The sequence below is a fragment of the Gallus gallus genome, chromosome 9, assembly GCF_016699485.2.
Source record: "Gallus gallus isolate bGalGal1 chromosome 9, bGalGal1.mat.broiler.GRCg7b, whole genome shotgun sequence".
NCBI lineage: Eukaryota > Metazoa > Chordata > Aves > Galliformes > Phasianidae > Gallus > Gallus gallus.
This window is the reverse complement of record NC_052540.1, coordinates 8,987,975-9,013,237: the sequence shown is the minus strand read 5'-3', so window position 1 is coordinate 9,013,237 and position 25,263 is coordinate 8,987,975. Positions and strand designations below refer to the sequence as shown.

At 36.6% G+C, this 25,263-nt stretch overlaps 1 protein-coding gene and 1 long non-coding RNA gene across 4 annotated transcripts in view; one reads left to right on the top strand and one right to left on the bottom strand.

Annotated features, from left to right (window-relative positions):
- The window catches only part of COL4A4 (collagen type IV alpha 4 chain), a 64,619-nt gene that overhangs the window by 26,293 nt on the left and 13,063 nt on the right, over positions 1 to 25,263 (top strand). For all 3 annotated transcript variants that reach the window (XM_015276987.4, XM_025153677.3, XM_015276986.4), the window contains exons 14-37: positions 94 to 147; positions 1,303 to 1,362; positions 1,989 to 2,033; positions 3,434 to 3,487; positions 5,325 to 5,385; positions 7,578 to 7,682; positions 8,223 to 8,387; positions 8,881 to 8,973; positions 9,312 to 9,475; positions 11,205 to 11,277; positions 12,503 to 12,609; positions 13,042 to 13,225; positions 13,973 to 14,041; positions 15,114 to 15,218; positions 15,744 to 15,962; positions 16,832 to 16,993; positions 17,440 to 17,610; positions 18,565 to 18,708; positions 19,340 to 19,447; positions 19,699 to 19,877; positions 20,494 to 20,557; positions 21,534 to 21,608; positions 22,072 to 22,179; positions 22,503 to 22,610. In XM_015276987.4, the coding sequence (XP_015132473.2) occupies positions 94 to 147; positions 1,303 to 1,362; positions 1,989 to 2,033; positions 3,434 to 3,487; positions 5,325 to 5,385; positions 7,578 to 7,682; positions 8,223 to 8,387; positions 8,881 to 8,973; positions 9,312 to 9,475; positions 11,205 to 11,277; positions 12,503 to 12,609; positions 13,042 to 13,225; positions 13,973 to 14,041; positions 15,114 to 15,218; positions 15,744 to 15,962; positions 16,832 to 16,993; positions 17,440 to 17,610; positions 18,565 to 18,708; positions 19,340 to 19,447; positions 19,699 to 19,877; positions 20,494 to 20,557; positions 21,534 to 21,608; positions 22,072 to 22,179; positions 22,503 to 22,610 (2,677 nt within the window). The remainder of the gene's footprint in view (positions 1 to 93; positions 148 to 1,302; positions 1,363 to 1,988; positions 2,034 to 3,433; positions 3,488 to 5,324; positions 5,386 to 7,577; positions 7,683 to 8,222; positions 8,388 to 8,880; positions 8,974 to 9,311; positions 9,476 to 11,204; positions 11,278 to 12,502; positions 12,610 to 13,041; positions 13,226 to 13,972; positions 14,042 to 15,113; positions 15,219 to 15,743; positions 15,963 to 16,831; positions 16,994 to 17,439; positions 17,611 to 18,564; positions 18,709 to 19,339; positions 19,448 to 19,698; positions 19,878 to 20,493; positions 20,558 to 21,533; positions 21,609 to 22,071; positions 22,180 to 22,502; positions 22,611 to 25,263) is intronic.
- Positions 328 to 19,413, bottom strand: LOC107051843. Its single transcript, XR_001463766.3, has 5 exons — positions 19,318 to 19,413; positions 10,709 to 10,806; positions 7,945 to 8,122; positions 2,853 to 2,901; positions 328 to 398 (listed from the first exon to the last, which is right to left on the bottom strand). It is a non-coding gene; the product is annotated as an uncharacterized LOC107051843 (long non-coding RNA).

Genomic DNA, 25,263 nt, shown 5'->3' with positions numbered 1-25,263 from the left:
GGGAAAGTCCCCAGTAATTCGGATTATGACTTCGAAATGTTAAACAACACATAAGTATGTCCTGCATAGTAAATACTTTTCCTGTATACGTAGGGCCAAAAAGGACTACCTGGGATAACAGGATACAGAGGACCACATGGACCTAAAGTAAGTAATGTGATTTTCTTTTTCCATGGTGCTTCTGTTGTTATTAAGTTAATCTTTCAAAGCACACGATGATGGAAGAAATAACAGCACTTGTGCATTGGAACTTAATAAACATCTATATCAGTAAGAAAGGAAAAATATTTCAAAACCCTATGGAAAACCTTTCCATTTTATACCTACCTTTTGAACGTTGCCTGGTTGTGAAAGGCCAGTGTTGTTTCCAGTTGGAGTGTTAACACAAATGACTCAGGCTGTGAAGAAAACAGAAGTGCTGATTATTTTTTCTCAAGGAGAGAAAGAGAAAAATCCGTATATGTTCTTAATGGAGCATGTGTATATTTCCCTTAATATGTTTGGGGAAGACTTTAACTTCACATTCTGGGTATCCTCAAAAGTAGAGATGGCAGAGCCACCTGTTTGGAGAGAGGGTTGCTGTCAGTATAATGCATATAAACATTAGTATGCCAGTAAGAAGTTCCTCAGTGCTGAGCAGAAGCAGCCACAGAATAGACTGTGGTGTCTTTATTGTTAGTTCTGAAGGGGAGAAATCCAGAGACAGACAACTACCAGATCTCAGGGAAAAAAAATATAACAGAAGATAACTGGGGACAGAGGACAGGAGCTAGTTTATATTAAACATTTATTTAGTTTTGTAGGCAGAAGAGAAGAAGCCTAAACATCACGTTTCTGCATTCAAAGTCTAGCACCCTTTCAGGAAATCATTTTCCATCATGATAGGACTACTGATACTTAGCACTGGAAAAGGAGACAAACTCCTTTTGTATAAGACTTACTTTGAAAAAGTTGGAGATTATATGGCAGTTCTAATACTAGCTGTACCTGTAGATAACTGTACATTCATTACTTAATAGCGGGATCTAAGGAATTGCCTCATGGGGCCCTAAAGGTGCCCGGAACTAAAAAGGCCAAACTTCTAAAAGCATGTTGAGCTTGGTGAAGAGATCATAACAGCTTTCTTGAATAACTGAAGATGCATAGGCACTACTAGTAGTGCTTGATGAAGTAAGCTCCAGTGTTTGACCCTAACAAATGAAACAAGATCCGTTATATACAAACTTAATAAACGTGTATATAGAGTAACATTTATGGCAAACTTTACCAGTTTAAATAAACAGAATGTTTTGAATACTCCAGGGAATACCTGGGAAAGGAGAAAAGGGTGAAAAAGGCATTCCTGGATTCCCTGGATTGCGGGTAAGGAAGTTTCAGAATAAATTGTTTCACAAGTTCACTGCAATTACTCTTAGAAGATATCTGGTGGTTTAACTATGCATTTCCAAACAAGATTTCAAGGTTTCTTTTAAACTAATTTGTCATTCTTTCTGTATAGAATATTTAGCAGTCCTGCTCTGGGAGTCACTGTGTCACAGACTTAGACACAAGCTCATTCCTTCCTTGGAAAGAAAGCAGATCTGTATGGTTACCTTTTAAATATTTAGTGCTGCATAAATTCTTAGAAGTAGTTCTAATCTACCAATTTTAATCTATTCCATACTTGCCAATGGCAGTTTTCTTTTTTTCCCCACAGCAGCTTGTTCATGATGTGCATAACAGTATATATGCATGGAGCAACATTATCCATCACTATATTTGCTGCAATGTGATAAAAATAAATGAATACATATCTGGTTTACTTTGAGCAGTAGTTCAAAATTCATGCCCAGTTCTCATAAGATATTTGCAAAAATTTTGCAAGTGCTACCTATTGGTAGATATGATCCCAAATAGTACATATGTAAGGAATATTGACTGCTTAGCAATACTGTACAGGTCTAATTTGTATAAGTTTTTACTATTCTAACTCACATTGTTTTCATCAGGGTAGCCCTGGTTCTCATGGACCTGCAGGCTTTCCTGGAATAAAGGTAAGACGACAAATTACAGCAGCTCACTTTACAGCGACATCAGTGAGGTTTGACTTTCTGTTAATTTGTGCAGATTTGCAATTTCCTCGTGCTTGATAGCTCACATTGCCTTACTTCCTTTTCCTCCTGTTACCTGTTGCCGCAAAAGTTCTATGAACTGCATTGTTGAGTTTCTATTACTCTCTAAAATTTGACTGAATTTGGAGCCAAAGTCATGAATAGGAAAGGATGCCAGTGGGCATGCAGATTGCGTGATAGAAAAGTTACACAGAGCAGGTTGCCATGCTCTTGTTTTTGCCACTTTGTGTTAAACGCATGTTTCATTTAGCCTTCTGGCTCAAAAAATGCTAGGAGCAGTTATGAACTTCTGACATCTTATTGGATTAAAGAGTAACAGGTGTAGGTATACAGATTGTGTTTTCCCTCTCTCCATCTTACTTTCAAATCCAGTTAAATCTAGTTAAGGTAATGATCATTATATTCCTAAACCACATTAATTTGCAGATACTTGCATCTTGAATTATATTCCAGGTGACTTTCATCTGCAAAATGGCTGTTTATATTTCACCACTGTTGATCTAAAGGGTTTGAACACTGGATAAATATAAATGATGAATTGATGAATATATCAGCAGATCATAAAAGGACGGGAGGAACTGATAAGCAGCTGCTTTTCGTGCAGTAATAGTAAATAAAAGAGGGTTGTTCAGCAGTGTGACAATCAGAAAGATCAGTGCAGTGCAATGGTGATACAGCAAGTGTAATAACAAAGGGACTAGCACAATGGAAAGGTTACAAAGGGAAAGGAAGAGTACTCACCTGTCTCTGAAGATCTAGGCTCGAAGGGAAAACTCCACAAGGGAAGGATCTGCAACCAGAGACCCTTCCTTAGCGGCAGTCAGCCCTTAAATGAGGTCTAAGAGAGGTGCAGCCAGGCTCCACCCCTTCTGGTTGCACAGGTAAATTGCCTTCAACTATGGTCCCAAGGCTGACTGTGTTGCTTTGCCCAGGTGCTCAATCAGTGGTTCAGGCTGTGACTCAACAGTTACCATACAAGCAGGCAGCAAGCCAATTTCAACTGTATTAAACAGTCAGAGTTTTCTGGTGTGTGTTCCAGCTAGTTCAGTGCCTCAGCTACAATGAACCCCACTGACAACTATATAAATAACCTGCATAACCTGTATAGATTTTTAAATTTAAAAAAAAAAATACTGAGAAGGTTCTATGAAGCATGTAATCTCTTGTACAAAACTAGTGAATTTCTCTGGAAAAAAAAAACAAAAACCAACAACAATCGTGGAAGCTATTATAAGTTAACACTATTGCATAACTGTCACACTGACTTTTTCTCAATTAATTATATTAATGTCTAAACAGATGGTACTTATGATCCTTTCCAGGGAGAAATGGGTGTTGCTGGTTTTCCTGGGAAACCTGGCTATCCAGGCATCAAGGTAAAAATCAAACAAACAAAGAAAGAATAAAAAATACCTCAACACATACACACTTCCCTATTTAAATGCTAATGATTCTTCCCAAATCTACCCACTTATTAGATCATTGCCTTTTCTACAAACATAATTACTTCTAAGATTTACTGTTTTCAGGACACTTAGAACAAAGGTAATAAATAGCAAAGAGTAAAGATTTCTGCTTGGTGTGCACAAGAGTGAGAATTCTACAGATTGATTTTCATACAACTCTAGTTTTAGAAGCAATTTAGAGTTTATTTATACCCTTAACTGTATAGCCATCTAATCTGTGAATTGTAGCATTATGAAAGTTATTTATGGTTAAGATCCTGAGAATAGTATACAGGTAAAGGAGCGTGCTATTTAGGTAGCTGTAAGATCCTGTAAAATTTGGTCCATGAATTAGTATGATAATTGGCACCAAATGAGGTCGCAAACTTTGAGTCAAGTTGATGGACTTGTTTGTGTGAGTGTTATTAAAATAATGAATGGTCTTTACAGGCAGTTAAGAGCGTTCCTGGTGACTTACATTATACAAAGCTAGCTATAGAAACTTACAGAATAGTGTTTAATGCTTAATGGGGATATCAAACAAGAGGTGACATTTTTGATGTTGACTTAGCAACTCTTCAATTCTTTCTTGTCTTCTGCCTGTGTTAAGCATGCAAGTCATGCAAGACATGGGTAACATCCATCCACTGTATAAATCTTTGTTACTTTTATCATCATTACATTAATTTTTAAATCTCAAAATATTACACAAGTTTATCAGAGGAGGAAAATTTTAGGTTTTAATTTCCCTTTCCTGATACAAAAAAAACACTTTTTAAAATTATTAGGGGAGACAAGTATACATTCCTGTTTAAAATAGCCAAAGAGTACACAGTTATGTTATCTCATACAGTAAGATACAGTCAAATGGAAAAGGTCAGACAAAAAGCTAAAGTTTAAGAAGCCAACAATGACTGACATCTCCAGTACTGTATAAAAATCATATAAATATCTATTTTAAAAAGGGAAAGTATTAATTGATAGAGAGGCATAGGCTGCTTGGTTTTACTCATACAAGGGTGGGCATCTAGTCTTGCAGTCTCAGTTCTCCTTGCCTGTGTCCTAAAATGCCCTGAACTCCAACCTGAGGAATGCTACAAAACTATGCAGTTCCCAGATTCGCATTCTTATTTTCTCAGTTCCCATTTGCTGCAGACAGAAGGGCCGATTCCTAACCTACACCAAAGCAAAATGTATAATACAATTTCCCACATAAAAGACTTCCCTAAATTCCACTTCAGTTGCAATTCTAATTTAGAAATCCTCCAAGCAGAAGTGATTTTCCTTGCTGTTAGTAGAAACTTATGTTTCCCTGATGCAGATGTTTTAAACTTCTTATTAAAACTTTAAGCATCTTTTATCATTTATAATATCTGTTGAATTTGAAACTCTTTTCTTAGTGCTTATCTGTCATCATAAAAATAATTTCTAAACTCTAATATAGAATTTTAAATTTTAATATTTACATCTTGGTTGTTAAATCAAAACATCTTAAACATGGTGCTGATTATACTGTAACTGACTCAACTTTACAATACATGAGAGAAATCAGATGCAGAAGTTGCAAGTTGTGAAAAGCCGAATAGATAAGTGTGATAGGTATATTAAGTCACTGGTATTCTGAAAGAGAATTATTATCTTGTTGCCCAGGTGATATGAAAATGTTACATCCTTTCATACCTCAATAACATTTTTGAAATGTTTAGTTGCATGCTAGGGCATTGCATGTTTATGCCCAGCAGTAAAATTTACTGTTGGATTCTTACAGGGGGATCCTGGAGAAAAAGGGCCCCCCGGTCCTCCTGGAACTCCACTGCTTCCTATGAAAGGTTAAAGCTAACCTTAACTGTTATTTCTGCCGTATAAAGTTTATAAAGACCTGTTTTGCTAAGGTGTTAGAAAGTAATCTCCAGGGACAAATCCTGAACATTATTTTCTAGGTTTGTTTATGCTTCACTGATCTTAATGGAACTACGTTAAATATACTTATTTCAAATTAAATGTTACTTGTAAGATCTTTATGCATATAGCCACAGTTAGGTCTGCTAGACTGTCCCTAATTATTGGGCCTTATTTAGTAAAGAGTGCTGAAAAATAAACCCATGCTGGGTAATGGAGACAAACAAGAAAATCAGGCTTCACATTGTAGTTCAGAAATCCTGTGTTCAGAATTGCCACAACACACATATTTTAGACTTCAATTAAGCCTCTTAGTGCGCAGCAGGGGTGAAATCCTGGTTCCTGAGTTTGCGGAAAGCTAATTCCATCAGGATTTCATCACTGAAGTCACTAAACACTGTGTTTCCAGGCTATTCTCAATTTGTGTCACTGTTTTATCCAATACTGCAAACATTAAAAAAAAAATTCAGAATTTCATAAGCTATAATTTTCTCCTCTGTTTCCTGAATACGCATTTTTTTTTCTTACAAATCTAATATAGACAGATGCAGAGAAATCACTTTTTATACACAATTTCTCAAGCTAAATTGTATGTATATGGCAGTGCAAGATGATCTGTTCAAAAATCTAGATTTTCTGGACAGTGAGAGCATGTGTTCTGTGGTTGTACAACACATCCAGAATTACCAAAGTTTTTGGAAAGTACTGAATTTGCTGTGCATGCTACATAATTTGTAAATGTACTCGGTCCTGTGATTCCTAGAAGCATCAAGTTTACATTATTTGTATAAAAAGGCACAGGCAAACACAGGCAATCAAAAAGATTGATCAACATACTTTATTTCTGCCTTAGCAGTGTATTATCACTCATTAATACAATCTGTAATGTTAATGTTTTAAAATAGAGATTCCCAAGCATTGTTTGCCTGGCTATGCCTGAGAGCTGCAACTGTGTCTGGTGGGTACTATCAGTTAACACCAGCTGGTACTCACTTGCAGGAAGGAATATATGTATCATCTTTTCCTTCCTCCTCCAACTTCCTAGCATCTTTTCCCTACTTGTCTAGAATTAGTACTCTCAATAGAATACCACTCAATCTCATTGCTTTCCTACCAAAACCTAAGGCTGTGATTTTAAATCTTCTCTCTTTTTCACATCTTTATTATCTAATTGGCAATAATGTGTGGAAGTTCTTACTTCCGACACAGCAGGAGACAGTGGGGAGCAGCCAAGCATGCTGCCTGGAAAGGATTTGTTTTGGCATCTCAAAGAGAACCTGTACGGTAGGAACATTTTAACAAAGAACTTCTCATAAATTGTATTTCTAGTGCAGCAAATGCTGATTATGAGCACCAAAATAAATCACAACACAATCCTGGTTCAGCAGAACCTCCCCACTGGATAGGAGCTTCAACTAAAATCAACTGGAATTGTTTTCCATTGGCTTCTATGAGTTTCCAGTTTATGCAAAGGATTTAAGCCCATGCTTAGTTCTAGTATCTCAGGTAACATTTAATGTTAATTATGTGCATGACATGTGATTAGATACTGAAGTATTTTTATATTCTTCAGAGAAAATGTCATTTATCAGAATGGTTTGAAAACAGAAAGCCAACATTTTGCTTTTCCATTTTCCTTTATATCTGATTTAAGTTTTCTTTATTACTAATTAATTACAAAACATTTGTATTTATTGTAGCAATTTTGAAAATAAACTTTTAAAAATTTGGGTAATTTCCAGTAGGATGATCCTGAAATGACCTACTTGCAAGCACTGTCAGAGACGCACCAGATGCACATTTATTTTAAGTGCTACATGTATTTATTTGGGACAAAGGCTTCTCTCAGTGTTCTGAAATATTTAGCAAAGATCCTACTACTGAGTGACACAAGTTTTAAAACTGTGTGTCTGTGAAATGGGCAGGAATCCATAGAAAAGTAACCAAATCCTCCCACTTGAAAATTTGTCACACATTTAAAACTGTTTCATACAGATAAAGAAGGAGAGATCACCGTGTATTACTTCTTTGTTGTTCTTGAATTTTAGTTTCAATTGCAGTTTAAATAAAACTGTCAACTGCCTGAGATGTTCATTTCACATATCTTCATAATTCTGTGTAGGCCCACCAGGAGATCCTGGATTTCCAGGTCCTGCAGGTGACGTGGGGTCAGTTGGACCTTCTGGCCCTGTGGGTATGCTAGGAAGACCAGGAGACGATGGAACAAGTAAGAGATTTTGGGAACAAAATAATAACTCTATACCAGTAAGAGAGAACTAAAAGAAAACTCTTTGTTCTGGTTTCATGCAAGTCACCAACAATAAGGATTTGGGGTCCACAGAAAATGAAAAAAAATATATATTATCCCAGTACTTACTCATACTAAAAAAAAGAACCAAAATGTTCCAAATAGAGCATTAGGAGTTGCTAGAAAATGAACAGAAGGCAGAGCAGAAAATGCTGCCATGTACTGTATATCCATGGTGTACCTGTATCTGTAGCGTTGTGCTCAAAAATCCTGTTCACAACTTCAAAAAGTTGTAAAGGAGATGATATAGATGACTTGGCTCTATATAAGGACCAACTGAATAAACTGATGTCTGGACAGATAACGAGGAGAAGGAGAAGAGGCATTTGAAGGTACAAAGCAGAAGCCACTTGTTTTTCCTGGGGAAAGAAAACATAAGTATTTAGATTTAAGTCTTATTTATTGAACAGAGTCTCTTCTGCATGACAGTTCTGAATTGTCTGTATCACTGCTTTACAGGTCTGCCTGGCCTGCCAGGAATAAGTGGGGCACCAGGACCTCAAGGTTTTCAGGGTGACCCTGGTTTGCCTGGAACAGGTGAAGCAATTCCAGGAAGACCTGGATTTCCTGGACCACCTGGACTACCAGGACAGCCAGGAAGACAAGGCTTACCTGGACTACCTAGTATGTCCAACAGCAATTTATGTTGTGAGAATATCATTCATAGATTTATCGCTTTTGTTAGTCCTACAAAAATCTGAGAGCTGCCTTTTGATAGATATATCAAATTTTACATGCGATAGAGGAAATGTGTTTCCCATTAATTGTCAGTCAGGAAGATGTCAAGATCTTTAGCTTCCTGGGTGACTTAAATCCACAAAATAACATGTAAGTAAAGTTCCTAAAGAAGTCATCTGAAGTTAAAAACACTGACGACTGGGGAGGAAACCCAAATCACCATCCTTTAGTGAAGAAACGAGCTGTAAAATTTTACAGTGGAATAAAAATAGTATCAGTAAAAAAAACACTTGCGACATCAACTCTAGCCAGACTTAATTGCGTAGTATGATCTGTAAGCAGTAACTTGTAAAGTATTTTGTAAGATCTGTAGATTTTCATGCAAGGATAATGATGTAAGGGAGAGAACACGTGACCTAAGCTTTGTTTTTTTCCAAAGGTGTAATTTGTACTGAGAGAGGGATTCCTGGGGAACCTGGAGCAAAAGGTCAGATAGGCCTTCCGGGTAGAAAAGGTGAAAAAGGAGAAAAAGGTAGGTATACCTGGACAGCAACAATTTGAATATGAGGCCTTTGCCAAATTATCACTTCAGTCCTAAATTTGCAAACAGAATTTTAATGCAACTTGGATGATCAGAACCATCAAAATGTATAGTTAGATGGCTGTTGATATTGCAGCTTCTAAGTTAGTAGAGTCACAACACTACAGCCATTATTCAGCACTGTAAAAATACATTGATAAGCCTCACTCTTCTGAAGGCCATAATGAGATATAAAAATGTCTGTGCACTACATATACATGAAAGAAAAAGGACAGCATTTTTAAAATGTATTATGCAACTGCTTCAATGTAATTTTGATACATTTATAGGAAATCAAGGCCTCTGCTCATGTAGTGCTGGTCCTCCTGGTCCCCGTGGTATACAAGGACCTTCAGGTACTCAAGGGAAGAAAGGACAAATGGGTTACCCTGGAAGACGTGGAGAAAAGGGTGATTCAGGCTTATCTGGTGCAGTGGGATCACCAGGACTCCCTGTGAGTAGTTTTCATGAGCTTCAGTAAGTAAATAACATTAACTGAACAGTCACACAGGAGGCATTTTAGAGGAGTGGTAAAGGAACTGGCCTGGAAAGCAATGTAAAAGTTTTATTTACTTCTGCTTTTTTTCAGTCTTGTAGGAGGATGCATTTTATTAGTTTTTATCTGATTTCCCTTGCAGCAGTGGGAGGAGTTATACACTGAGGGACAGAACTCTGTCATCCAGAGGCTTATTAAAGATGGTGTGTGTTCATGTATTTTGTTTTTGAGTTGTTTTTACTTTTAGTTGTAAACACCCCCCTTTTTTTAAATACGGATGTATCAGTTGACTGAAGATGTTTTTTTCAGTTAGTTTAGATGAAAGTGTTTCCAGCAAAATTTTATCAAGACAAAATTGCATGATGTCTTTGGGCTAAGACGTCTTTTATGTCAAAATCTGTGTGTGTATGTGTGAAGGAACCCTTGCTTTTATTCAAGCATTTCAAGTCATTTTCTTTATTCCTTTTCTTTTTTTAGAAATTAATTGAAATGCTTAACTTGTTGTGCTTAATTTATTTGATGGAGTGGCCTGAACAAAATACAGTCTTTCACTCCCATGGAGTCTGAAAGGCAGTGCTATTTTTTTTGTTGTTGTGTTTTTCCCTTCACTGTTCTGTATTACTTTCTAATCTCCTATTTTCAGTCACTGCTCAGCTGAAGTTCATTCCTCACTTGGATCAGCCACTATAGGCAAAGCCTAGTCTTTTTATGACATTCTTCTTAGCAATTAAGCTGAAGTGGAATCAACATTTTGCCCTTCATTTTGCCCAGTCCTTAGAAAGTAAAACTATGATAATCCTCAAAATAATGACTTCTAGTTTGTTTGAATAGCTTCCTTGCAATATAACACTTTCATTTCAAGTTCTTCATGAAAGGAAACCGAATGAATTTTTTAGCGGTAAAGGTTTTGTGTACTAGAATTATTTAGCATCAGCATTTAGTTATTCATGTTACCAAATTTTACATTTACATATACTGTTTCAAGGTACACGCCAAGATGATGTGCAAACCAGATTGGAGAACTGAGAGCACAAATTAGTGTAAAAATACAGAAAAGTGTTTTTTTCCACCTCTAAACCTATCAGGTCATAGACTGTTAAAAGACACTGGGTATTAAACTAGATGCAGATAAAATGTTATACTGACAGCTTTCTGGGCTTTCACTTAGTTAAAAAAAAAAAAATCACTTACTGCTGCATTCAGTTCTGGGAGGATAACCTCATCCAGCGGCGACAACAAACTAGAGAGATTCCCTTCCGCTGCAGACTCATTGGGTCATGGGACAAAGTCTGCAATAGGAAGAGTTTGTGAACTGTTTGCATTTTAATATTCTCACATTTATGTTCACTGCTGAATGAAACCATGGGCCATCAGTACTTACCTTCATAGGTGTATCTCCATGCATTTGGCAGTCAGGCTGAATGAAATGGCCAAGCACCATTCACATACCTCTTCCTTGATATCAAAAAATATACAACAGTTCTGTTTTTTATTGGTATGTTACATTAATTGGCCTTTTTGGGGTGGCGGAAACAATGCAAGAGCAAGAGATGTGTCTAATTTCCCTTCAGTTCTCTTATTACTTCTTTTCTGGAGATTAACTTACAACTTTCCTTCTTTTTTCTTTTTCTATTTTTTTTTTCTTTTTTTTTTTTTCTTTTTTGGGATCTGGGTTGTCATTTGTAAGGGGACACCTGGTTCTGGAGGACAACATGGTGAAAAAGGAGAGAAGGGTGACCAGGGAAGAGTTTCAATAAAAGGTAAATACATATTTAATCATTAGCGTTTTTGTTTCCTATCCAATACTTAGGCAGTACAGCAAGAAAAACACATTAATCTAATCTTCAAGTCATTAATTTGGCTAGTTATGGAGGCCTAGAGGTCGTGTATAACCAGACTGCTTTCTTGATAAAAACTCTTGCATTTTCTTCTTACTCAACACAAGGTCAATAGAAATTTTTTTACGCTTTTTACTTTATAGTTGAGCCATAAAACAGGTTGTTACTAATTTAAAAGCTTGTTATTAATGCTCATGTTTTTTCACTGTTTTGTGATTGCTAATCAAGGTCTTACAAAGGCCATAGCAAAAACTAAGCAGAATACAATTATTTTGAAAGAAGAAACATTATTTTATAAAAGTCACCTCCTGAAGAATCATATGTCAGTATTCCAACTGTTATTTCCACTTAAACAGCCAAAAATTCTCAGGAAAAACATAAAAACAAACAATATGCTTGCAGAACCAAAATTATCGTAATTAAATAGATTAAAAACTCCCTAGTTATGGTATGATCTGCAAAACCAGAAAAGACAGAAAAACAAATTACAGTAATCTGATAATAAAGCTTAGTTACAAATGCTACGTTAATTATCCAGAAAAAAAGACATCCATCTTATTGTTTGAAAAGGTTAGTTTAGCTGAGGATGGTCTCTCTTTATTTACAGACATTGGAGCAGGGCTAAACATTTGCTGTTTATTTACAGAGAATTTCTTGATGCAGCAAAATTAATCCTTGGGTTAGAATAGTTTTATTGTCCTTTATTCAAAAATTGCATTTTCATAAATGTCAGTGAAAGAGAAATCTAGGGGGAAAAGTAAGAAAACAATAAAGACCTTTTGGAAATATTGGTACAATTATTCTGCATTGCATGGCATTATTATATCCTGAATTGACTGAAATCAGGGATAAAACTCTGATTTCAAATAGCACAGTGTTTTCAGTCTGTATATAAAATGCACAGAAGCACATTCTAGTGATGCCTGTAAACACATCTTTTAAAGAAACAAATTTGTTTCATGAGGTGTCCAACTACATGCTGCCTTCCTAAGCCCAAATTACCACACTCAGGAAATCCGAATTCAAGAAGTGAAAAATATCATACAGAGCTAGATAGAACGAATGGTTACCCATTATTTACCTAAGCAGATAATAAAAAGGAAATCATACTTTAAATACTATACTTCCTTTTTTAAATTATTTTAAGGAATAAAAGGTGAAAGAGGTCCTACTGGGGTTCCAGGATTTCCAGGCCAAAAAGGTAATGATGGCAGAGATGGGGATTTAGGATTGCCTGGGGAAAAAGGAGATGAGGTATGTTTGACTTTCTCAGGACTTTTTTCTATATGGGTTAACATTTTGTCTTAAGGGACTATCTCTTAATGAAAAGTGTAATCTTATTCCAAATTCATAGCAGATTAATCACTTTTATCATTTTCTGTTAGTCTAGATCAAAAATCATACTATCACTGAAAAAATTATTTCTTTGGAAGTAGTGCTGCTTATTTTGTTACTTCTGGATATATCTAATGCATATACTGGATCAATATGGTGGGATCAGAAAGAAAAGGTCTACCTTCTGTGCCTGTTGTTTTTCATTATCTGGACTAATAATGTCGCCCACGTAGTTTCCTGACTGCAAAACAGTGTTTTCTGCAGATAATTTTCTACTTGTGGCTTTCAATAATCAAAGAGAGGAAAGGAGTTAGGCCATGCTATTTCTTGTCAACAGCTGCTTTCTTTTAGGGTGATTCTGGAGTACCAATACCAGGTGATAAAGGATTTCCTGGAGTTCCAGGACTCCCTGGAGTAAAAGGACCAATGGGATTGCCTGGTTTGGGGTTTCCTGGCCCTCCGGGAGTCAGAGGTACCCCTGGAGACTTTGGTGATGATGGTAACATTGGTCTGCCTGGTCCAAAGGGTCAGAAAGGTAATTTTAAATATTTACATTAAGAACTAAATATCAAAATAAATGTTTGGTACCATCCATTACAGTTTCATATGCATTACATATAGTGTTAGTCATTTACAGCTAAATCAGTTTTGGAAAGCTCAGTGGTCACATACTGTCAGCACTTAGCAGCAAGTACTGGTGAGAATACGAATCTAAAGGGGCCTTGAGCCTGCAGTGTGCTACTTGTACATTACCAGAGAAATTACTTTCTGGAGTGAAGAACACTCCTATCTATAAGGATTTACAGGGCCATGCTTTTTGCTAAAGGAACAGGAAAAGACAACTCATACATAAGACACTGTCTTTCTGTTTGTGTATTCCCTACCAAAGAAAAAAAATCTTCACTGATATCAGTATGTATAAATCAAAAATGTAAACAGAATCGAGACGAAAATATAATTTCTTTCTTACAACAGAGGCTATTGTAAAGAAAACTTTCTGCCATACAAAAGTGAAAAACAAAAATCTGTCTACAGAATACAACTGTATTGCAATGATTAGAATCATTAATGATATTCTATACAAAATAAGTGGCCAGAGAAATGCATTAAGATTCTTCACCATACCTTAAATTATATGGCAGTAACTATGTACGTAAAAAAGACCTCTCTCTTTACCTTTGCTCACTTGGTTGGCTAGTTCCACAGAAATGTTTTTCTAAGTGTCCAGACTACATTTATTCTAAAATCAAATGGGCCATTTTCTTTCTCCCTCTTGCTTCAGGTGACACTATCTGTATTACATCACCGTACCCTGGAAACCCAGGTCCCCCAGGTTTTAAAGGTGTTCAAGGTATGTTTACAGATGGAGGAATTTTATTTTTAGTTGAAATGGAGTTTTTAATTAAAAATGGAGTTTGTAATTAAAAAAAACAAGCTATCCTATGAAGATACATTAAGCATTCTTGATTTTCAGCAGATACCTGTCTCAAAATGTAAAACTGCAAATGCACAGGTATATAGATATCTATTACAACCAAGGGCTGGAAAGCTCCAGTTTCCATGATCAAAAGGTATCCAGATTGTTTTCATAGGAATGACTTAACGAAGGTAGCTTGAAACTCCATCCTGCTTCACTTAAAAGACGTGAGAGATGCTATTGAATAAACAAAGCCTAGACTCTATAGGACCTGGAATATCCACATGTGGATAAAACGTGGATAAAACAGGATAAAAGTGTATACCAGGCAAAACTATGCTTCAAGACTGTAATTTCTAAGATGATACTGTTCAGAACATGTTGCACTTGAGCCCTAAAATCTGAATTCTTATTACTTCCCTTGTTCAACCTAATTTAAATTCAAATAACTCATCCAGGAACTGGCCAAATGTTGCTTTTGGACAACTCTAAAGCATTTGAGACACTACAGAAAATCATGATTAGAACAAATAGGGATACTGGATTTTCAAGCAGTCACGTCAGCATGGTATTACACAGCTCCCCGACATGAGTATTGTGAATAGTAACTACTTGCACATATGAAATGATATGGAACAACAAAGATTAGTGCATGGAGTTTGGCTGCACCATTCCAGAAGTGTACAGCACAGAAGAATTTGCGCTGACAACTGTAATTCACTAGGTTCATGTCCCACAGTATTAATTTTTTTTTTTCCTACACAAGTTACTCTGGTGATTTGAAGTCATCTGCTGTTAATGTAATAGGGTACAAATCCATTTGGAAATACAGCAGCCATAGATTTGTTTGTGACTTGGTTGGCAGCTCTTGCTTGAAAGGTTTACGAGTCTTCTTGTTTTCCAAGTACATACTTTAGCATGAGATAAAGATAGAAAGATACTGTTCCCTTAGGTTATAAATTTTAGAGCTTTGTTGGATTTTTACATCTTTTCTTTCTGTTTCCAGGACCAAAGGGTTTAAAAGGACTCCCTGGTCTTCCTGGACGAAGTGGCTTTGATGGGCCAAAAGGCCAGCAAGGCAGGCCAGGAGCGGGAATCCCTGGACCAGAAGGTGAATTTACTTTTCTCAGTTCAGGAGACCTGATGGTCAAGCTGTAATGCATACAGACAGGGTAAAGTAGCTACTGTGTAAAACAGAAGTATATTTCAACTAAAGCTAATAGAAGAGGAATATTTACCATTGTCCACCCTTTCCTCCAGCAAGTACTGCAGCAACCTGAAGCTCAATGTACAGGGAGGAAATGATTTTGTTGTATATAAATTTTCATAGAAAACTGAGACTAACTAGTGCCATTACAGCAAAGGAACTGATCTTGACAAGAATGACAGCATACAAAATAGATGCTGCCCTAGAGAAAAGCATTGTCCCTTCCCACAGGAATAGTTACTTCTATCATCCCTCATGTATTATTAGCGGTAAATGAGAAATCTGACACTTACTATATAATATTACTTTTCCTTGCAAAGTGATAATGCCATTCTGGTTAAATATGATTTATAATATTCCAGAGCATTGGAAGAAAAAAACCAAACATACTACTTATGCCCCATCTGAATTTAAAAATCATACCAACAGGCTTCCGAGGCACAGCTGGTGATCCTGGTGATGAAGGTGAAAGAGGATCTACCATTGATGGTAAAAATGGTGCTCCAGGTCCACCTGGCATAGATGGCCAGAAGGGTGTTTCAGGTGATACTACATATGGCCCTCCAGGATTCCCAGGCAACAGGGGACTGCCAGGACCACCTGGTGCACAAGGAGCAAGGGGTGATCCAGGCATTCCTGGGCTTCAAGGTATGAAACAGTTTTTATGAAGCATTTCCATGTGTTCAAAGATAAAAGTCTGTGTAAGGTCTGCGCTGATATCCTTATTCTTACCTGCATCCATAATGGTGACCATGAAGGGTACACCATATTTTACTTTTTCGCAGATAAGGTTGATCAGCCACTGAGGAAATCTGAACTGTAGGGGAAGGAAAATGTCTTTTTCCCAGTTCATGCAGTAACAGTGTAGCTTCCAGTTATTACTGTTGCTTGCTGGCTGTGGGACATCTGTGCTTAGAGTTTTCCTGCTGTGCTCCAGAGACACAAAGATAGTCCCTGCCTCAGATTGCCTTCTTTAATTGGAAAAGATTGGCTAAAGATGGGAGAACTTTAGAGAGAGAGAGATGAACTTCTTTGCCAAAAATAATCCCCACTATCTAGTTTTGCTTATTGCTGCATGTGTCTCCACAGTGCCACTGCCTTCCTACTTTATAGCAGATGTTCCTGTTTGCTTTCATAGGTCCCTCTTTTTGCCTGGCCCTTAACAGACAAACACATCTTGTCTGTGAAGGGAACGCCAGGGGAAATGTGTTGCTGCTGCATGCCAGTGAGCTCATTCTACTCCTACACATCAGAAACAGATAGCTTTTGCAGCATAAAGGCCATACTCACCTGTAGGTGAGAGCTGAATTAGTATTTATTCTTAAAGAAAGGAGTGCTCTGCAGCAGCCAATTCTAAATTGCAGATAAACATCAGTTTTCACAAACCATGCAAAAGCTGTAGGATAAGTAAGATATTCCAGTAACAGCATATAATTTCAAAATTAAAGTTAGAAATTCTTATGGATAACAAGTAATGGAATTGAAAGACTTTACAGTGGTGTTTTTTTTGTTTCCAGGGCATCCTGGGACCCCAGGATTTCCAGGTGCTAAAGGTTTTAGAGGTCCAGAAGGTGATACAGGAGCGCCAGGCTGTCCAGGCACCCCTGGTCCACCATGTGACACACAATTACCAGGGCCACCTGGACTCAGAGGTGTCATAGGCCTGCCAGGTTCTCAAGGTATTTGACATTCGTCAGGTTGCCTCACATCTGTAAGCTTTACGCATCTTTTCTAGTGGATTTAACCACGTGGATTTAGTCACATTTTTGTGACTAGCATGACAAATTCTTCTGTGGCAGCTGCTCATTTGTGGGTGTGTACCTTATTTTGTACAGTTCCTATAATTCAAGGAGTATATAATGCTCATCTCAGATTTTTCTCAACTTTACTTTCTTTCCCATAAATACTTAATATATTTTAGGTATTTAAAATATATTAAAATACATAAAACCAAAGTATTCCAGGTGAAAATTTAGACAGAGGCAGAACTCCAGCATGACAGCAAAGTTTCCAAGTCATTTTGCCATGTTTGATGATTTCAAATTTATACCCCAGCATTATACTTTTAAAATACAATTGCTGAATTCTTTCCCTTCATTTATGCTTATAAATACTTTCTTCACAGGCTTACCAGGCTTTAAAGGTCAGAAAGGAGACAGGGGCCTAGCTGGGCCACCTGGAATCAAGGGTCTCAAGGGCTCTCCTGGCTCACAGGGCCCCCCAGGTCCTCCAGGGTCCCGAGGACTTCCAGGACTACCAGGCAATAAAGGACAACCTGGCTTTCCAGGTCAAACAGGTATGTTAAACATCCTGCACATCACTTCATCCATAACATTTCTTGTTTGGGAAGCTATTTCAACTGCTTTTGAAGATATGAGACACTTTACATCCTCCTCCCTTTCCAGCTTCTAGAATAAGACCCTGCACAATGTAGAGGCAGTAACAATAGCATTCTTTGTTTTTTCTATTAAAATAAAAACAAAGGAGTGGAAAGATACACTTTGATGCATTGTGGCACCTTATTTGTTAAATGCTGACATACTTGGATGTATAATTTCCTATTATTGATAGTTTCTTGCTAAATATGTCATAATGAGAACAATATACTTTTTATTGCATGCAGACTATCTCCTTTACTGATGTAGTCCGGGACTGAATTCTGTATCTAGAACATATTCTCATAAGTGTGTGACTATGTCTAGTCCTTCTGAAAGTGCGAGAAATTGTGCCAAAAAACCCTGAAAACTAATTTGCTATGAAAATAACAATTAAATTCACATTCATTTTAGATCAAAATGTTGTTTACCATTCACGGAAAACTACTCAGTCCAGAATTCAAAGTGCACTAAGGCAAGACTAACCTAGTTAGATGAGTGCAGATTACAAGGTAAAATTAGATTTAAAATAAGGTTAGATGTCACAGAATATTAAAAGGAAAAAAACCATAAAAAGTCTAACTTGCAGTATTGGTTATCTTAAGGGTTAGCTTCTCTAGTAGTAAGCATACTAAGTATGCTAAGTGAGGAGGTGGTGTCTGGGGAGGGGAATATGTTTGTTTCAAGGCAATCTAGATTTCCTGACAAGTCTGATCTTGGCACAAAGCTATGCTCCAATTACTGGCTCTCTAGCTTTGCTGATTTCCTAAGGAATCCTTGTAAACCTCCTACCTTTTGCTTTATACTCTTCCTTAGAATGTGATAGCAACATTATAGCAGACTGAGTATGTAAATAAAGCATTTAATATTACCAGGAAGCAAAGGGATTCAAGGACCCCAAGGATTCCCTGGACTCCCAGGAACACAAGGCCAAATGGGAATTCCTGGTTTAAAAGGGGAAGAAGGAAACATGGGTCCACCTGGGCCTAGTGGAGAATGTGGGGATATGGGAATGAAAGGTTTGTAAAAATCTGCTTCACTCTGTAATTTTGTTACTGCAGCGATTAGTATTTGTTAAGACCATGTTTGGTATAGATTTATATTTTCTGTATTTATAAGTGTTTTTTAACTTGTTCTCAGAGATACTAAGTCTGCTTTTCTCCCTTTTGAATGCATAAAAACTGACTGGAGAAAAATTAATGTCAAAGATTAATTTACAACAGTAAATCAAATGATACGTAAAGATCACTCATACAAACAAGCCTTGAATTTTCTCTTGTATACGTCTGAAACTTTAGATTTTTCAAGTTTTCTGTCATATTATCTGCATATTAATACAGAAGAAAGAACAGCAATCTCCAAAGTATACTCGGTCACAGACAGTACGTTGTAGAGTAGGCAGTACATTTGCCATCTTCCTTATTCCAGAAAATCAGGGAATAATTCTGATTTAACATGAGCTGTATTATTACTGATTTAACTAAAAAACAAGCAAAAGAAATTAACTGTGTTAGCAGTGAACTTCTCAAATAACTGGAATCTGAATTAGTATTCAAAGGCTTTCAGTAGTAGAGAAGACTTTGCTAAAATTAATTTTTAGGACCTGAAACACAAAAGGATTTACTTACATTATGTATGTTCGGTTCAAAGGTGAAAGAGGGCTTCCAGGAGGTGGTGGCAGCATTAACATTCGGCTTGAGAAAGGACAAAAAGGAGAACCAGGGTTTCCTGGTGAGAATGGATTTAGAGGTGAAAGAGGTAAGTTCATAAAATAAAGCTGTGCAAACAAACATACATCTTACGTGATATAAATGACTGACATTTTTCATAGATTTGGATTTATGGTTGCAGTAGTGTCCAGCTACCTTACTGTTTTTATAGATTCTGAACCTAGAAGACTGGTTTCTTTGAGCAGTTACTAAGGCAGTATACAAAGTGTGAGAGCATAGCCATATTCAAAATATGGTTTTACTATATTTGTCATTATCTTATTCTGCAATTAACTTCAGGTGAAAAAGGAAATACAGGTTTCAGAGGTGCCCCAGGATTTCCAGGTAACAACGGTGCCCCAGGACTTCCAGGTGACCATGGTGACATTGGACTGATGGGATTTCCAGGATCACGTGGTTTCCCAGGACCAAAGGGCTCTAAGGGAGTTACAGGTTTCAAAGGACTACCAGGTGACCAGGTAAATTGAAGTGACAGTGACAGTCCTGGACTTTAGGTACATCTCTCCCAACTCCAAGAAATACAATAGTGGATACTCATGTTGAACTTGAAGTTGCTTTTTGGTACGAGGACGTATATTTGCTTATCTTGTCCTTTATTATATTTCTTTGAAGAGAGAATCTGCTGTGCTGATTATTTAAAAGGAAAAATAAAGAAATCCTAATATTTTGATTGTTACATCACAACAGATTTCCGGTTAATGTTTGTAGTAAACTGGGGGTAAAATACAATAATATTTGGTACACCATTGTAGTATCTTTAAAATTAAATTCCTCAAACCACCTGTAGGGAATTTAAGATGTTAAAGCAAAGCCAAGCATTAGCATAAACAATTTCAAAATTGTTAGTAATTCTAACGTAGAGTTTTTTGGAAGTGTTAATCGTCAGTGTTAGATACGTAATGAAGACAGCATGCTTTTCTGTTGGGCTTAAGATACAGTTTTCCTGTTCATATTGATTTCCAGTCTGTTTGGCAGTGTAAAAGAACTAAATATTTTTACAGATCATTCTTATTACACATATCATCCATCAAACTTTTTTTGTTTGTTTGTTTGCTCTAAAAAAAAAAAAATCAGGGTGATGTTGGCTCACCAGGAATGCCTGGAAACCCAGGACTGACAGGCCCCAAAGGACCTAAAGGTAATGAGTTTATATCAATATGCTTCTGAAAAAAAACCATATTGTTATATATGCTTTGATGTATGGAAAGGAATTACTAGACACAGGAATAGAAGAGAGAAGTGAACGTAATTCAAACAAATATCATTAGAGAGAAGTCTGACATGCTTGAAAGGCAAAACTTGCATTTCAGTGCATTACTTCTTTAACAGCTCATTCATTATAAGATAGTTCATTAATTTAAAAGATAAATCTATGTCAAGTTTCATAGAGTTTCGAAAGTCCATTAAAAAAAGCAAGTAAAAAACATAGATGTATCTTTAATACCAGTCAAATCAAATACGACAAAATGCAATTATTTGTTATTAGACAGATACGTAGTTTTTTAAAATAGTACAGAGATACTCACAATTACTTTTATATCACTTATTCCTCCCCTCCCCCCAAAAAAAGAACAATCTGTACAGATATTACAGAATTGCTAGGAATTATTAACTGTGCTAAATGGGAATTTCAGCACAGAAGAAGTTGTGCTAGCTTAAAGGCCCCACTAAATGGTATTTATTGAATAAATGGACTCATGCTGCATTGATTATGAAAATCCTCACAAACATATGTAAGGAGCTCTTTGTTTTTAATGACGTATTATAGGGAAATTGCACAGTATCTTTCATATTCAGTATATGCTGTCAGTATTGGAAAAGTTCTTTTTTTTCCTTTCCCATAGTGGGAAGCTTACATGAACATTGGCAGCAATTATTAAATACAAATGACTGTTTACTTCAAGATAGGCTGAGCTGTCAGATAATTTCCATTTGCCAAAGCATTTTTCATTGTGTTCTCTCATTCCCTTTTATAGTTATAAGTAATAATCATAACTAATAATAATCTATACATAACATATGAGTAAATGATCTGATTTTACAAAACTGTTGAGCTTTGTTTTCATGGATGAAAATGATATTTGTACCACATGAAAGTCACTGTACCTTAACAGGAAAGAGAGGTGACCCAACTCTTCTGCTTGGTACACAAGGTCAGAAAGGGCCTCCTGGAGATCTAGGATTACCAGGTAACTTCTTTCTGATTAAAGAAAAAAAAAGTTGAACATGAGAAACTTTCTGTAAGCTTTGTTAGTGGAGAGAGAGCCCTGCTTTCTGTATGAACTGAGCTGTATTTTCCACAGTTATAAGCCCGGGGAATGGAGAGGCACCACAATGTGTAACACAGCTATTACAAACATAAGAGGTATAGTCTAGTATGGTCTAGTACAACACTGGTGAATATCCTGAAACCTTCCAGAATATTTGTCTGCTTCTTACTCACCATTTCTACTTTTTCAGATATCAGAGAAAGCTGCATAACTTATTACTGCTAAATAGATGCAAGCATCTTATACAATAGGAGAAAATGCTTTTCTATTCCAGAAAAATCTTACCAAACATTTAGATTTTTTTAAACACACGAGGTGAAGAATTGGGTAACTTCATACACAAGACTTCAAGATTTTATTATTTTATTTCATTTTTTTTAAGGATTCTGTGGATTCCCAGGTGAGAAAGGTTCACCAGGTATCCGAGGGCAACCTGGAAGACCAGGATCCAAGGGCGAGCCTGGATACCCAGGAATACCTGGATTTCCAGGTAATGCCAATGTTTAAAAAAAAAAAAAGGTATGATGTAAGAGCTCAGAAGAGGTAGGGATCAAGAAAGCACAGCTGAACAGGCAGCTCTGTGGAGGAGGGTATAGGTGGTACGAAAGTATGTACTGAAGGCTCTTTCAGTATGTCTGGACAGTGCCAGTAGAGTTTGCTCAGAGCCTGAGAGCAAGATCCATCAGTCCTTCAGATATTCCTGCATGCTTTCAGGTACCTCTGAACAATGTAGTGTGCTGAAGTGTATTTTAAGGAAAAAAAAAAGTCTGCGTTTAATGACTTTGTAGTCAAGGATTTTTTTTTTTTCTTCAGGAGCTACAGGTCCTCCAGGATTGCCAGGAGAACCTGGAGAAAAAGGGAAGCATGGAATTTTGGGACCTCCAGGGCTGCTAGGATTAACTGGATCACCAGGTAGAAAAGGTAAATAGCATACAGAGCAGTTTTACTGGTTATAGGACAGTATGATATACTGCTACTCTTTTAGCACTGAAAATGGAAAAGGTCTAAGGCAAGCATGTTTTGACTCTATTTCCCTAAACAACTAAAAAAATTAACCCAGTTTTGGGGACCTTTAAAAAAAATAACAGATGTAGCCTCACAAAATTGGACTGAAAATTAAAATGAATAAGGAAGAAAGTAGAAACAGATTCTGGCTCTGCTGCTGTAACTGATAGTGGGAGTTAAGGAAAGAAAAAGGAGTTTGCAGTAGTTCAGGTGTTCCGCTTTTGCTTCAGTTGTGTTCTACCTTTTCACCATGGAGTGCCACTGTTACTCCAACAAAAACAGCAAACTGCTGTGGACAGTTTTGTCCACATCAAGTTGTAATCATAAGATAATTTGGTTTTCTTTTGATTTTCTAAAAACTGTTCGTGTGGGTTTTTTTTGTGGATTTTACAAAGAAAAGTTTTCCCCAAATCGTATACTACACTTTTCACAATGATTATTAGATCTAGATTGAACAGACATTCATCTATAGAGTTTTTTCTGTGGGAGACCATTATGTCATTCTGAGGATAGTAAATATTAATGTTGAAGTTATAAATTACATTAATACAGGATAAAGAAAGAATCAACTTTGCATGTTTTCTGCACTACGTAATAGTTCAGTTCATAACCAATTTCAGAGCCAGAAGAATATTAGTGATGCTTATACAGATACGCAAAAATAACGAGACTGTTAAATGGCTAAAGAGAACAACAGATTCACTACAAATTCAGACTAAGATGATATTGAGAAAGTTTCCTTCAAAATACTGGAAAATTAAGTGAAAAATGGAATTTTTTGATTATTTGCAGAAGTAAGCAGGGCTGATTTAAACTGTTGTGACAGATTTCTTGCTAGTGCTTAATCTGCAAGGGAGCATTTAATTGCTGCAAACCATATTTTCTATAAGGCAGAAATCTGCAATCATGGGGATGTCTAAATTGAGAGAGAAAAAAGCTGTACCACTGAAAACTTCTTAGTAATGGATGGACTCTCCCTGCCATAAGAGCTCAGACGCTTTTCTGTTGTACAGAAGTTATCCCAGGTCCTGCAAAGGAAACATATATTAACACATGCTGCAGAGGGAAAAATTTTGTTCAAAATAGAAATTAATTAGACACCAAGTTGCCTGCCTTAGAATTCCATATATTGCCATTAATGTCAAAAACACCTTTGAAATTATACTTGGTAATGAATACTGAATAAAATAACAATTCAACTAGAAAACATAGATCATATGCTATTTTTATTAATATGAGTAGTATTAGAAGTGAAATGGTTAATTGGCTGCTCACTGTTAAGGACACAGCCTTGTTAGTATAATTGTCTCTCATTTATGTTAATTGGATTGTGCCTGAAGAGGTTTTAGATTAAAAAGTATAGTTAAAGGGCTTCTACCAAAGCGTAACAACATTTTCTTTATTACAGACATAGTTTTACAGGTTAAGGGTTCAGTATGGCAAGCCTTACTTGTGTGAGTAATCCTTCACAAAACGAACAATATTAAGAACACGAGCAGAATTACTTGTGCAAGTAAAAGTTGATTTGGGCTGTAAAATGCAGAAGTGGTGGTTCATGCATAGGTCAGCCAATTCAGCTGCACCTAGAAGTGTGCAACTGCAGCAATCCAAAAAGCTAGAAATACAAGTGCTGATATTATAATGGATTGCTGGCAAAGGTGTCAGAAATTCCCTGGAAAGCAAGTAAGCCAAGCCATCAATCCTGATTGAACGAAGCTAAAGATCAAAAAACTTTAAATGGTGGCTTGGGTTCCAAAAGGCGTTAGTAGTTCATAATTGTTTTAAATTAAATTCCCCAGATTGGCATACAATTCTCACACATTTGAAAATGGGAACATCCTCAAGATAAAAGTGGGCTACAGAAGACAGGACTGAAAGTTAAAATTTCATGAAAAGTTAAAGAGTGGTGGATTAAGGGCACAGAAGATACTGCAGGTGGGATTAGTAGTATCCCATACTAAGAAGTGGATTGCATTACCCGTGTCTTGCAGATTTTTAAACTTTCTGGATTTAAATTTTTCCAGACTGATGCTTGCTGCTGGCTGTTCACTTGTTTTGCTGTTGTTCTTTTCCCCAGAACTTTGTTAAAGTTTAACACAAGTAATTCAACATTCTTTCTGAGAACAAAGCTATGGGATTATTATTTATGGTGTTTTTAAGAACCCTGGTGACCTATTTGAACTAAGGATGTTCAATTTTGGCAGGTGAATATTCGATGAAGGGCATTCCTGATGCTGTTCCTGTGGTGAACTGTCCCTGAAACATTTGACTGTCTTAGAAATTTAAAAATAATAATAATTCCATTTGTATGTCTATAGTAAAGCAATAAATTGTATGATTCATGCTCTGGATATACAGCAGATATGTGTGCTGTGGGACATGCTGGGATCAGACACAGGAACTGAAACAGAACCTCCGTCCTCTAAGCCAGGAAGTGGCTAGACAGGGAAAAGCAGATAGAAAGAGATAATTCAGAGTTGTGGGAAAAAAAAAAAAAACAACAAACCACCACTGAAACTGGATTGAGAGTCCCGCCTTGTAGGGAGATGGATCAGTAAAGGTGGGAAAC